At 40.4% G+C, this 14,014-nt stretch overlaps 1 protein-coding gene across 1 annotated transcript in view; it reads right to left on the bottom strand.

Annotated features, from left to right (window-relative positions):
- LOC130571816 (leucine-rich repeat-containing G-protein coupled receptor 6) overlaps window positions 1–13,690 on the bottom strand; it is a 79,381-nt gene extending 65,691 nt beyond the window's left edge. Inside the window, exon 1 of the mRNA XM_057363049.1 lies at window positions 13,299–13,690. Coding sequence (XP_057219032.1) covers window positions 13,299–13,483 — 185 coding nt within the window. The 5' untranslated portion in view covers window positions 13,484–13,690. The remainder of the gene's footprint in view (window positions 1–13,298) is intronic.
- Window positions 13,691–14,014: the final 324 nt, after the last annotated feature.

Below are 14,014 nucleotides of genomic sequence, written 5' to 3'. Positions count from 1 at the left end.
AATAGAGACGTTCTAGATGTCTGAACTTTGCGGACTCCTCGACATACTGGCCCTCAAGTAATTATAGGCATCCATCTTTCACTCAGTGCTGTTCCGTAACAACATCACGCTGGCCAGCAGCCAAACATCAAACCACACCTGTCCCTCTCAACAGACTTGTCAACAAACTTCCTGTCACTTCAAACAGAGCCGCTCAACGTGTACATGAAACACTAGCGTCCAATTCCACATTAAATACTGCAGATAATTTACACACACATTTCAAGTGAGTATAATAACAAACGTAATGTTTAAAGTACAGAAAGTTCAGGTCGAGGCTCGATAAACAACATGCTGCTATTAATCGCCACCGAAAAATGTTAAGGCATTGAATAAATGCACAAAGCACATGCTGTTTAAATGTGTAGCCACAACGCATTTTGTGTAACGACAAGTATGACATTGACATTGCGTTCTAAACCTCCCTGTTTTTACAGAGGTTTGAGGTCAAAATTGTTTTCTGGAACAGCATGCTGTTCATAGTGTGTTCTCCTCAAAGAGATGCTCAACACTTGCATCTACATTTAGAGTTTTTACCCATCATGCATTGCAGGTTCAACAACCAATCGGCCACAAAGGACACCCATTCCCTCCCCTGCTCTCCGATAAGATGAGGGGACGAGGTGGAGCTTCAGGTCTGTCTGGCGTTTGAGAGGGAGCAGACTGGAGCCAGCAGCCTGATGAAGGGGCTGATAGTGGGCCTGTCTGGCTTCAGCGTGGCTCCTTTCTATGGCCGCCCACCCCACGGTCCTGTTTACAATGCGTCTTGACCTGGGTCAGAACAGATAGCCATCGCTCCACTGACACAATGGGGAATCCGCATGGAAACTAATTTTGCTGCATGGAGAGGAATGCAATACGAAAGAGGGGGAACCTAAGAGGAAGAGATTAATGTTCGGAGGAAGTCTTTGAAAGACACGAGACCACAGAGGGCCAAGACACACGCAAACAAATTTGCCACTTTGATAAGAATGTACGTTCAACTACACCAAACCAGTTCTGTGAAACGATGATAGTAAAGCACGCTTATTTGCGCTTTCGTTGAAATGTAAAAAGTAAACATCAGAACTTGTTGCTTTAAGGATCTTTTTCTACCTGATGACTTCCAGAATAATAACTTTTCAGAGTGAATGCGGCAATCTTTAAAGACCTCATGAAATTTATTCTACGTGTATATTTATTCTCAGTGTGTTAGCTTTTAGGTCATTTTTATGATCTGAATCTGAAAAATGTATGATCTTATGATGTGAAAAATTACACGTAACTTTTACAAAGTGTCTAATTTGTGTAAATCTCATTCCTATGTTAATGACATAATGACATTGCTTTTTTCTGATTTTGTATTAATCATATTGTCCGAATTAATAAAAAAAGCCACCATGTAATTTTTTTATATATAATTCCTGTGAGATTGTAGGATGAAAATATTTGATGAGTCATCTTGCACTATACAATTTTTTGTCCAATAAAATGTTTTGTAAGAAACACAACACCATTTTTCAAAATTCTTTCTCACTTTCATGTCATTTCAAACCTATACGGCTTTCTTTCTTTTGCAGAACACAAAAGAAGATATTTTGAAGAATGTTAGTAACCAAACAACATTGGACCACATCTTGACTTCCATTGTATGGACACAAAACCACATTTTTGTGACATTTCTCAAAATATCTTCTTTTGTGTGATGCAGAAGAAAGAGTCATATGCAGGTTTTGACACGAGGGTGAGTAAATGATGACAAAATGTTTATTTTTGAGTGTACTAACCCTTTAATTTCCAACTGTCCACAATTAACTTTACACGCATGACAAACAGATATAAAACTGCATTGAGCACATTAAATGATAAGCATCCTATTAAAGCGTCCATTAAACGCAATGTAAAGGTTCTCATGAGTTCTGCTTCATTTCATTCCACCAAAACAGGAGTGATTGAGCAACAGACAAAGAAGAAATAAATAGATCCAAATACAGACAGGGACAAAGATGCAGGCTCCAGAACAGAGTCGCTCTTGCTTGTGGTCTCACCCTCTGGTTATGAGAGTCTGGGTGGTCCAAACACACGCACATACACACAAGCAAGCCCTCATTTTCCCTCAGCTCTTAATTCGCTTGTCGTGGTTTTCTCCACAGGCCAGACTCTGGTTAGCCATCACCACTGCACTGCGTAACATAATGACAGCAATTTGCGGTCGCAAAGGGAGAAAACGAGAGAAAAAGTCAGAAAGACAAGAGCAACTTGCCTTTCATATGGATGACAGAGCCACATATATCTGCGAGTGGAATGATAAGTAAATCCAGTGCATGCGTTTCAAAGGAATACCACGTGGAAGAACAGACCGACCCCAGATCTGTCTTCGTGGTTTAGATTCACCATAATTTGGCATATGACATTAAAATACTGTATGTCCGCATGATTGCCGATCAGAGTTGATGTGTGGATTAAATTTCTGTCAAAGCTGTCAGAGAGTGGTTAGAGCTAAATTTACAGAGGCGAATAGCTGCTCTGTGTGCGAAATGTACTTTTGCTTAGCTTAACATCATTCGCTATTTTGCAGTTCTGTCAGCCCTCAAATGCTTCCAAAAATGCCCAACCTCCTGTTGATAGGGAGAAGAGGAGCAAAGAGGAGAGTCAAGCGTTTCAAACTCACATTGTACACATTAGCAACATTCTGAAACACAGTCGATCACTATGTAAAAAAATTATATGATTTTCTAAATATCAGTAATACACACCCCAACCAGCTTTGCAACAAAGCACTTGTCTAGTGAAACTGGCATGTCACTGAAGCAAAACAACGAAAACAGAAAAACAAGAACTTTAGTGATAATAAACGGGAGGTTTTGCTGTCTGAGGTGACAGCAGATGAAATCAACATTTGAAAAGCTTTCTTACAGTTGTCTCTGCATATTCAATAGTTTAATTTAATTAGTTTAATTGAATTTCATTAGTCGATGAAAATGTCCAACAGTCATATGGATCTCTTTTAAGATGCTTTAAAGGGATAATTCACCCCAAAATGAATTTTAATTCAAAATGTACTCCCTCATGTTATCCCATGTGACTTTCTTTCTTCAGCCGAACACACTTTGAGTAATTCTTAAAAATATTCTTGCTCTTCCCAGCTTTGTAATAATAGTGTCCTTGTTAATGCTTCAAACAAAGCTCAAATAAATGTCTTGCGAAACGAAACGTTAAAACTAGTAAAACTACTAGAGTAAAAACAATTTTTTTAGCCAAGACAGGTCGTGTAAGACTTTGAACATAGACGAGAACAGCTGGGTCCTCATACTGTATCTCAACGTCGAATCTCATTGGGTCATGCGTGTCTCAGAACCAATGAGATTTGACGTTGAGCATAAAACTTTTAATCACTTTTACTCACAAACGTATCATTTCACTTCAGTAATCCACACTCCAGGGGTTTAGAATTTAACAATTTGAATTCATGTTTGGGAGAACTATTCCTTTAATGGTGTTTTTTCAATCTTTCTTTCAAAGTTTGACAGCCTGTTTCCATGTTTTGGATAGCATGGAAAAGGATCAAACAGGTTTGTAATGATATGAATGTGAGTAAATAATGACATTTTACTTTTACTTTTGGTTTAACTAAATCTTGGATCCGATATAGCACCCTTTACCTTTTAAAATATTATTCCCAATTATCTCCTCAAATCCTAGTTCTTCCCCAATATCCAATCTAGAGCATTAAAGGTGTCATATGACACGGCTGAAATGAATATTATGCTTTGTTTTAGATGTAATGCAATGTGTATACATGATTTAAGGAATTTTAAGGTATATTTTCCACATACCGTGCATGTTTGTATCTCCTCTTTGCTCCGCCTCTCTGAAACGCGCTGATTTTTTACAAAGCTCATGGCTCTGAAAAGCGAGGTGTGCTATGATTGGCCAGTTAACCAGTGCGTAGTGATTGGTCGAACACTGCAAGCATGTGATGGAAATGTAACGCCTCTTACCATATTTGGAACATCAGGTTCCAAAGCAATTGTACTGACAGGTACGCCCACCTTACTTGCGTATACATTTGGGCGGTCTTAGTCAAATCATACCACGAACTGACGTAGATTTGTGGGGGTGTGGTTACACGAGGCGTTTCAGGCAGGTCTGGTTGAGCATTCGCTTTAGAGAGAATGCATCTTTTGTTCCGACACTTTCATTTTTGCAACTTTACATGTCTAATACATGCATGGGCAACTTATAACACACCAAAGACACAGAAAGACACGTGTTCATGCCATATGACCCCTTTATAACACCAGAGATAGAAAAAAAAACTTTATAGAAAAAAATTTATCCGACATCTCTCTACATGTTCAGACTGAATTGTTTCCCTCCTCCCACAAACTTCACTCTCTAATCAAGTATCAAAGAGAATGTCTTTCAAAGCACTTTCAAAGCAGAAATGCGCTATTTAATGTGTTGCCTTGAGTGATGTACTATTGCAATAAATTTCCTGGCGTCCCCAGTGGCGAGCAGCTGAAGCAGCTGCAGGTTGGGTGGAGGAAGCACCCTCCTTGTCTCTCCTTTTCACCCTTTCCCTAGAGCTCCTCATCTCCGCTGCAGCCTCTAGAGCAGATGCACCACCGACCCATGCGGAATGCTGCTCTATGGTGAAGACTACACGATATCTGATGAGGTTTGGCCGTAAACGTTTACTTTCATGCTGCTGGGCACGCGTTGGGAAACCTAATCCGCATGTGAAAGGAGCGATTTGAAACATGAAATTCAGATATACGCAAGGGGAACATTGACCTCAATATCTGTTCATTTCTTTTCATCAGATACGTTTTATGATTATCAAGTCACGCGGTCCGTGCTCAATGCAGAAAAACTGTGCACATTCAAAGCAGCGGATCATCTCTAATGCCTTTTCGCTTTGATGTTCGGCAGCAGTTTGGCAAGTAAGAGCATGCCGTGGCTTTACTCATAAAGGATCGTACCTTCACAGACCACAGGTATCCTGCCTCCAAAGAAGTTTATTTAGGCCATCATTAAAGTCTGATCACTCTCACCCTTAAAGTACAATAACACTTAATCTCATTTAACCTCACATCCACTTGGATCTCCCCCATCCTTCCGGGAAACCGCTTGTTCCAAAAAAACTGGCTTTGATTTCAATGCTTCCAGAGTTACTCTTAAAATGCAAACTATGTTTTCTTTGGCGCTGTCCTACGTATCATCAAAAGATGTCATAATGTTCAAAGATGTTATTTACAAGGTTCTTGATGTGTAGATTTGCAAAGACTCCACCTGCATCGCAGCACAAGAGAGATGTTGTTCTGCTGCAATTTATGAGTCAACGCTACTTGTGCGTCAAATGGATTTGTTTGGATTGTAGCTCCTTTGTTGCTCTACATTCGAGCTGTGCAGCTGCGAGCGATGTGACCCCGCGTGTCACGCATACCTCGTGGCTCGCTTCATAGGCAACCGTTCCCTCATCCATTACTGCTAGACACGACGCCCTTAGTGGACCCAAGCCATATGCCAGAAATCTCCTAATGTCACAAACTCCGCGCTCCAAAACAGACTAAAATTACTCAGCGTCGTTCTGACAGACATACTTGTTTTGAGAAATACTGCAAAATTCTGGATTACTTGGGAAAGGTTTGTCTCATTACAGAATGTTTCCAGTTGTTTGTGACGCAAATCTTCCTTGACTGTTGACATGTTATGTGATTCTCCATTACTAGCCTGTCCTATATATACAGGTGTAACCAGGAGGATCATGTCCCTAAATAGTTCAGACAAGGAAAATCTCAGTTTAAAATTCCTGCCGGAAACATGCTCTGTCTGTCCACCAAACTTATAAATCAGTGGAATCTGGGATGAGTTGTAGATTCTCAATATGGCGAATATAAGCAAACTCTCATCTGCTTACTCAAACCCTCACTGAATGAGAAACTAACCGTGCCCATTGTGACGTGACTGCTTTCCTTGACGGATGAAGGAAATGAATCTGGAACCTGAGCTTCTCTATAAACCATTCCCACTTAACGACAGGATTCCGGGTGTCTTCTTTCCCAGCCATTGTCCTCCCTGAAGGGTTTTGGTGGTGTTTGAGGGGGTGAGAACATGTCACCTCAAACCACAGTTTATAGCTTCTGTCAGATCCCAGGGGCCGGTGGTGAAATGTGGCTAAAGACTTAACCACAGGTTAAGAGACCCCCACACAGACCCCAACAGAGGCCTCTGATGGATCGTTGAGTTTGCCCAGGGGGTAATTTATGAACCTTTGCCATTGAAAAGGGCAGAATCCACACTTGATCTTCTCTACCATTCAAATGTTGGACACACCAGAATCGACAGGGAGGTTTTTTGTTGTTGTTGTTGCTCTTTTGTAGCTCAGGAGGTGTAATAGAATAGATTTCTGATTTATTATTAATCTTGTCACGGTTGTTTTTCTAAACGTTAACAACTACAAACAAATTACACACTAATTTAATTTAATAATTTGGTCCAGGAATAATTTCACATGAAAACAATTGATCTGTACACTTTGTCTTGCACATCCTGACGATCATAAGCAAGTAGTTTTCAATCTCCTGAAGGAAATAGTCGTGTTTGGGTAAGTTCGTAAGGAAAACTTTTTGACTTCCAATTGCAGAATTTGGTGTGTTCACAAATCTCAGCACAGTTTGTGACTGTTTCTTCAGCAGACAACATTTTTATAACTAGAAAGAAAAATCTGAGAAGAAAAGGCAGACGTCTCCATTTCATCTCCATGCTATCTCCAAGAAATGATTGAGCTATTAAACTATTGAAGCTATTGAAATGTTTGAGGGTTTAATTTGTAAGTTATTTACCTGTAAACAAAAAAAAGGATCAGGAATTTAGGAACGAGACTGTTTAATAATCTGGAGGGTTAGTTAGTCACAGATGTTGTTGATAGTTAATCCAAGGTCATGTGTAATTCATGCAGTCCCACACACTTTTTCTATGGGTCCCACAAACCATAAAGTTAGTTCCTTCAGATTGGCAGTATGTCAGGCAGAAGCGTCGGGTCTTCTCGAGCTCTGGATCTATTTAAAGATGTCCTGGAGATGAGGCAGTCTGCGGTAGGTCCGCTGGTTTATTTATCCTGCATGTGCTCTGACTATTTTCGGGCTGACTTCACAGGGCACTAATTGCTCTCGTTTCACTGTTAGGTAACGGGAAGAACAGGAAATGAATGACCGTGTTTGTGTGAGTCTGCAAGTCTTCGTGTGTGTCATGGCTCCTACACGAATGGAGTTGTGTGTTAATCTTGCGGGGGAAAAATGCAGCGGCCTGCTGTTTTTTGTTTATTTGTTGTTGTTTTTCTTTCCATTCTGCCCCTTTTTAATCTGGAATTCGAATTGAGGAACCGAGGAATTTATCAAAGAAGGCGCTGTCTTTTCAAAGGGATAGTTCATCCTTTCATCATTTACTCACCATCATGTCATTCCAGATGATTTTCTTTCTTCTGCGGAAGGCAAAAGGAGATATTTTGAAGAACGTTGGTAACCAAACAACACTGGCCTCAATTGACTTCCATTGTATGGACACAAAACCACAGAGACATTTCTCAAAATATCTTATTTTGCGTTCTACAGAAGAAAGAGTCATTAACAGGTTTTGAACGACATCAATACATGTTGACAGAATTGTTTTGGGGGTGGACTATCTCTTTAGCCCCTTATTTTGACATATTACAAGCAAAAAGCACAAAACACATAGAAGGTTTCAAAAATGTTTTGAATTAAATATAAATCCAGTGAATTATCTATTTCAAATGATGAATTATGTATTTATCTAATACTGGTTAAACTTGCTCATAAACATTTTACTGGAATTTTTCTGGCAAGAGTTTGCGCATAGAGCCGTAACACTCTCAGGTGTAAACATACCTTGGCTGGAGGGTATGTTGTACATTCTGACCCTCTCACTCACTCACTACATTGCACATCAGTGTGACAGATTCCTATGTCTGTTTGAATTCACCAATGCTCTGAATAGATCAATAGTTGAACTCCATGTTGCCTTTCCATGACCTATCCTGACACAGAAAGCAGAACCAGACGCAGGTAAACAGGTCACTGGGGTACCGTAAGCCGAGGTCAACCGTCAAGCAGAGAGTCTGAGCAGTCTTTACATTTCCATTTGGCAGACGCTTATACTCAAAGTCACTTACAGTGCGTCCAGGGTATACATTTTATCAGTTTGTGTTTCCTAGTGATTAAATATACGACCTTGGTGTCGCCAGCGCTACACAAACATCCGCCTTTCTGCTTTTAGCATAGCGTAATACGTTATGACATATTGCATTACGCTGTTGTACGTTACGACGTAATACTATACATTGCTTTCACTCGCTTATTTAATCCTGAGGTGAGATTTTGTACGACGAGACCTCTGTAAATCGTAAACTCCATCAGCTGGAGGTTTTATTAAATTTGCCGTTCCAGACACCCCGTCGATACCTGGAGCCTCATTTGAAGAATGCTTTTTTCCTCTTTCTCTCAGGGGCAGCACGAGTCTTGAACTTAGCCAAATTCGTCCATGTGTTTCATATATTTGTTAACGCTCGACTATTGCTTCTCGGAGACTCTGGGTTTTGGTAATGAGCTGTTGATGGGGGCGTACATGGAGCAATATAAATCCTTCGGAGCACCTCAGCTGTGATGTTATTTCTCAGCCCTGGGTGCTCCGTGAGTCCTGCTGGGTTGCTTTTCAGTGGTACCGTGAGCATTAAAGCTGTGAGGGATTGTCTGTGCAGTTTGTCTGCAAGCACCCCTTAAGGGATCGGCCTACAAACTTACCACGTTATAAAGCTCAAAGCGTTGAGCACTGCCAGGATGACAAGACCATTATCACACTGTTTCACTGAAGAGCTTAAGGTGGTTTAACAGAGAGAACATTAGAGCTCTTACAGCCGTTTAATGATGCGCCCTGCCAGAGTTCAATTCACTCTGATAGAAAAGTGCATAAACAAAGTGAAGATTTGCGACTTAATCCAATGTTCTTTGACATGTTAACTTCAGAGTTTACTTTAGGGATATACAGCCAGGGAAAAAATTAAGAGACTATTGTAAATTTTCCTTTAATCAGCATTCTAGATGTATTGCGGTCATTTCAGTCCAGTGTCTGTTGAATTTCAATCAAATTAAACCTCAGGAGTGACAAAGTCATCCAACAGCAATGTGAAAGACTGACAGCATGACAAGACACATGAAAACTGTGATAAAAATCCAGGTTATCACATAAAAAGATCGTTTTTAACTTTTCCTAAATACATGTACAAATATGACTGTTGTATTGCTGAAAAGTAAATATAAACTTGTTTTCTTCGCAGTTTTTGAGGTCTGAAAAAATACGGAGCATCTTTTCTGTTATTTGGACCTGTTTGTCCAGTTTTCATTTTCTGTAAATATATGCAAATAGAAACAATATTTTTATTTGAAATTTGGGAGAAATATTGTAGGTTGTTCAATGACCTGCAAACACAATTTCATGTTAAAGTTGTTTGCTAACCTAAAACGTAACTAAACCAAAACATCCAGAGTGAAATTCGGAACAGCTTTGTGGTTATTTGACAAAATTGATATGTGGATCTCAAATTCGTTCCAGCTGTTTGTAATATCTGTTACATCATGATTAAGGTGTTAACTTTGCCCGTTTGACCCCCAAAACGTAAATCAGTGGCGAAAAGAGCCGCACATAGATTTATGGTCTTCAAATCAGATAACACAACACGCTTCAGAACTTCAAGGCGTCTTTCACACTCTCTCTGGTCTTGTTTCTTTCTGACTCTAAAAGGTTTCAAGGCCAACGCACTGGAAGTCGAGACAGGCCAGAAAGCGAAAACATGTGTCTGTTGCCCTCAGCTCAAACTCAACATTAATTTGTGTTTGTGTTGAAAATTGCCCTGATGAGAGAGATGAAAATATATGGCCCTTGGCTTCAGGAGTTGATGGCTTTGAGGTTCAAGCTGGATGGATGTTGCTTGCGCTCATCTTTAGTTCAGCAACCCTGATTGTTCCGCCAATGTCGGTACTCTGAAGAGACGGTTTTAATGCTTTCTTTAAATTGCAGCTTGTGACCTTTGTCTAGTGCATGTATGTTTGGCTTGCCAAATTAGACATTGAAGTACAACACAGCCGTGTTTTCTAACACACCTGAGCACATGCTGTCATATATAATACAGTATGTGTAGTGTTATGGGATGATTTGTTTTTTATATTTTCAGAAACTCTATACCAATCCATTAATTAATCTTTCCTCAAATAGTTTGTTTATCCATAATTCACTCTCTCACTCATTCACTCAACCTCATGCGTCTTTTCAGTGGAACACAAAAGGAGAAATTTGGTAGAATGTTGACACGGTGTAACTTTCTATACAGTGAAAGTGAATGGTGACTAGAGCTGTCAGTCACAAACATTGTGTTTAATCCCTTTGTGTTCCATGAAAGAAAGCAAATTGAACATGTTTCAAGGGGGAGTAAATGATGACAGAAATTTCATTTGTGGGTCAATTTAAATGATATGTGCTTCATACAAATTCTATGAATTATTGCATATTAGATGCACAATTTACGTCTGCATGCAGTATTCAAATTGTGATTCTTAAGGAAGTATGACAACAGAACTGTATGGTGTTCATAAACCTTTGGCCAATGTTGCATACATTGACACATGCACTGATGTACTGTAAGATAGCTTCAATCTAAGAACTCTTATGTCAGAAACTGACGCATATGGACAGTATATTTAGAAATGTGCATGTTGTGTGTGTTCTGTGTTTGTTCGTGTTAGTGTACTGTACAGAACAGCAATCTCTAAACTTTTTCTGGTCTGATGCACCTCAGCGTCCACTCCTGTCGAAATCAACAGAAACAAACAAAAACCAGTACAAAAACAGACTCTCTTAGTGACAGACTTTTTCCGCGCCTCAGGGCACCTGTTGTCCCATATGGGCGATCGCTGCCGAGCGAGACAGGCATTTAATGGCAGACTGTCCAGCACTGCTGCCTGCTTCCAGTTCCCTCGGTAGCGTGTTCACACAGTCAACACTTGTGCCTTTACTCTCAACACTGAATCTAGCACTCATTAAGATTCATGATGCGCACGTTGATTGATACCAGTAAACCGCAAGAAATTAATAAAACAAGCAAATATTACTGCAAGAAGTAAGATACTAACTACACGCTACCACAGAGTAGATCAAAAGGAAAACTCTAATTTGGAAAATATTATTTTTACCAAAAAATTTAAATTGTGTCATCATTTGTTCCCCTTCATCTGTACTTTGAAACTTCTGTGGAGAACAAAAGAAGATATTTTGAAAAATGTCTAAGTGGTTTTGTGTCCACACAATGGACAAAATATCTTCTTTTTGACAAAGGTCGGTGAGTCCAATGGCACATATGTTTTGAGTGAACCCTTTAAGGATGCATTCAGTAAGCTGTAGCTTAACTATTATCTGTCTTGGACTACTGACACCTAGTGACATGGATGCAAAAGCAAAACTTTATAATTACAGATGACATTATAAAAAATGTGCTATTTATAGTAAGTTACTAATTTATTCAAATAACAGCCATCAACTCTCACCATGTCAGTCTCCATGAGGCAACTTGGCCCATGAGAAGAACCCATAAGAATATAAAATGAGAAGAACTCAGAAGAATATAAAATTTTAGCTCTCTAGCTCAAAATGTCCAATTTGAAATTAAGTCTGATGAAGGCTAATTCCAAAATACACTAAGGCCCGGTTTCACAGACAAGGCTTAAGGCTAGTTCCAGACTAAAATGAATGTGTGACGTGTTTTAACTGAATATAACTTGCCCTGAAATATCTTCAAATATATCAGTGCCGTTGTTTTGTCTCAAGATGCACACCAGTAATGTCTTCTTCTAAGGCATTTTTATAAAAGCGACATAAATATCTTAATCTAACTAAGGCATAGTCCTGGTTTAAGATAAGCCGTGTCTGTGAAACCGGGCCAAAATCTTGGTCAGTTGTTCTATAGGAAAAAAATAGTTCAAAATGTTGAAATGTGTAAAAATAAGTCCAAATTAGTAAAAACTATTATTATTATTATTAATAATAACAACAAGACAATAGGCCAGAACAAAAGCAATAGGAATCAGGCTTAAACAGACAGAAACAGCATGTTCGATGTCTTTTGCAAATACTTTTTCTCGTTTTGCCTAAATGAATGAGCACTTGGATTGAATAACTTCAAAAGAGCCGAATTCTCCTGCAGAGCGGCACGTCCTCATCATACCTAAACGCACACTCTGACATCTCGACAATGACACGCACATCAAAGCTCTGTCAATATTTACTACATCCATTTGCTCTCCTTCAGTAAAGAAAGAAAGTAGACGACGTGTTACATTTCAACCATGTCTTCTGGTCGGATCTACAGATTTTAAAACATAACGTAAGTCTTTTTTTTTCAATAAAACAAGTGTTCACAGTGTTTGTGACTTTAGACATCAATTCAGTAGTGAGATTCTGCTCAAATGTTGTTCGGTCAGTATAAACCATCAAGCATGCACGAGTTTACGTTAATAAAACGAGCAGCAGAGTTGAATAAACTCTTAAGTCATGCAACACATTGCGCTTGGCAATAAAACTCCCTTCAGCGTCAGCAATATAAAAACAGAGATCCAATCTCGTGCGCATGCAAATGTCTAGAGGACGCCGCTCAAGATGTTTCAATATGTTTCGAAAGGTGGGGATACATGTGTTTGCAATCCAATGCCTCCAAAGCCTGAAACACAACTCTCCCCAGTTATTGATTCACGTGAGCTGCGCAACGTTTTATGAGCGAACATTTGAGTCCTTCTCTGCGTCATCATTCACAATCAGGGGACATATGGCATGCCTTAGCGATTAGCATGGACTTAAACCCAACGGGCTTCCAGCTGACATAGAGAAACCCAACACTGTACGGAGCGCCCCACTGCATCACTCTACACACACGTTCCCATCAGAAACCGCAGTACTGAGAACTGTCACAGGACACATGGGAAACGTGCGTTGCTTTGGTGTTCGGAGTGAGCTGGCGCGTTCTTTACCGTAGTGTGCGTGAGCACTGATTGAAGGTACGTGGACCCCTCAAGAACCCTGTCTCATTTATGCTTCATTCAGACAGCTTGAAATTCTCTTGAAAGCAATCGATCAAAACATCTCTCAAGTCTAGAAATGCCTCATTTGCTCAGAAGACGACAAAGCGCGAAGCAGGTGATCTAAGCAGAGATACTCACAGGTAGGATGTTAAAGGACTCAGGTCACTCGGCATGGAGGATAATCCTTGTTCGGAGCAGTCCACCAGCATAAGGATGCCATCCTCCTCGCATTGGCACGCGGACGGGCACTGCTTAACGCCACCCGGCGGCCCATGGGAATGGGCGCCTGAGATGGCATGCAGGATCAGCAACACCCCCAACATGACAATGACTCCAACTACTTCTCTTTATGTGGATGTTCTGTGCGTCTGCTGCAATGTGTGTCAGTCCAGTCTCTCTTGAGGCGCAGCTCTGTCTGCTCTCAGCTCTGTGAAATGTTATCCCGAGCCTCGTCTCTGTAGATTTATTCTGTCACTTCAAACTCCCATGGGTGTATGAGTCAGTCTGGGGGTTGCCCAGGTCTTCTCTCTCTCTCCCCAGTCTCATCTCACTTAGGAGACATTCACCTATTGTAGTGGGAGCTTGCAGCCTGCATGTGATTGGCTGGAGGTTTGTGAGGGCGGAACTGCTGGGCTCAGCACTCCTCCTACTTTCTCCCGCGCGGTCTCTTTCTACCTCGGGCAGTTGAAGCGGATGGTTAGAGAGCAGCCAAAGACAGCGGAGACCAGACGCAGAGATCTATGTGTGCTCTAATCACTAAAAGAAGTCTTGTCTTCATCTTTCTTGTCCGTGCCTTCCATTGTGGTTAGGCTGAAAGAGAGATCCAGCCTTGAGGATTGGTGGAAAGTTCCCTC

This window comes from Triplophysa rosa, linkage group LG21 (genome assembly GCF_024868665.1).
Source record: "Triplophysa rosa linkage group LG21, Trosa_1v2, whole genome shotgun sequence".
Classification (NCBI taxonomy): domain Eukaryota; kingdom Metazoa; phylum Chordata; class Actinopteri; order Cypriniformes; family Nemacheilidae; genus Triplophysa; species Triplophysa rosa.
The sequence above is the reverse complement of the archived record's forward strand: the minus strand, read 5'-3'. Positions and strand labels throughout refer to the sequence as shown.